This window comes from Antrostomus carolinensis, unplaced genomic scaffold (genome assembly GCF_000700745.2).
Source record: "Antrostomus carolinensis isolate BGI_N321 unplaced genomic scaffold, ASM70074v2 scaffold36889, whole genome shotgun sequence".
NCBI lineage: Eukaryota > Metazoa > Chordata > Aves > Caprimulgiformes > Caprimulgidae > Antrostomus > Antrostomus carolinensis.
Window position 1 is genome coordinate 1,764 of NW_010341225.1, and position 859 is coordinate 2,622.

The following is an 859-nucleotide window of genomic DNA, read 5'->3' on the forward strand; positions in this document are numbered from 1 at the left end:
TGGTGACATGTGCTGTCTTGCCAGCTTCCCTCCATCCTCAGTCACCCACCTGCTGTGGAGAGGTGTTGAGTGGGAGCTGAGCGATGCTTCATAACCTTGGTAAAAATACAAATAAATAAACCTCACAAAAATAAGTTTAAACAAATAGCTCCTCAGGGAGCCAGTGAGGCTTTGGCATTGGGACAGGACCGTCCCCTCTTGTGATCCGGTGACTGTGACCTTGGTCAGAGGGTTTTGCCGGGTGTTTCACGCAGTTCCCTGTGCTGACTCCTAGATCCCATGATGGACCTGGCTGGGGCTGACCACGCCGAGCTGGATGGGCAGCAGGAGATGGATGACTTCGAGGAGGAGAACTCTTACAGCTACAGGGGGGTGGGCAACCCTCCAGATGAGCACGCGCTGGCCGAGCAGGCCATGAAGGAGATGGCCTACTACAACATGTTGTAGCCGAGGCTGGACCTCCCTTCGCCCGGCTCCTGCCCGCCCCACCACGCAGCGGCCAGCCAGGACCTCGCCTCTGCCTTCACCCTGGCCCCTACCCCAGCATCCTGGAAGCTGCGGGCAGGGGAAGGCGCGTCCCAGAAGATGATGAGCATTACTAATTATTCTACCTCCTGGGTCCTGCCCGGCTTTGTGGGGCCTGCAGCCCGGTCAGCTCCCCCTTCCCTGAGCACCCCGTGGGGCAGGAGCCCCTCTGCCCACGGGAGGAGGTGGGTTTGTGTTTCTTGCTCTTCCCCATCTCCCAGGCAGGCGAGAGCCGTCCTGCCTGTGGGCTGGCACAGGAGAAGCTGTGCCAACCTGCACGGGGCACACACAAAACAGAATATTTTCTTACAAACTAATGGCGAAGCTCAGAGGA

At 58.6% G+C, this 859-nt stretch overlaps 1 protein-coding gene across 1 annotated transcript in view; it reads left to right on the top strand.

The window, feature by feature from the left end:
* Positions 1-457, top strand: part of LOC104531527 (zinc finger protein 710-like) — a 1,537-nt gene extending 1,080 nt beyond the window's left edge. The window contains exon 3 of the mRNA XM_010176427.2: positions 275-457. Within this exon, the coding sequence (XP_010174729.2) occupies positions 275-447 (173 nt within the window). The 3' untranslated portion in view covers positions 448-457. The remainder of the gene's footprint in view (positions 1-274) is intronic.
* The last annotated feature ends 402 nt before the right edge of the window (positions 458-859 follow it).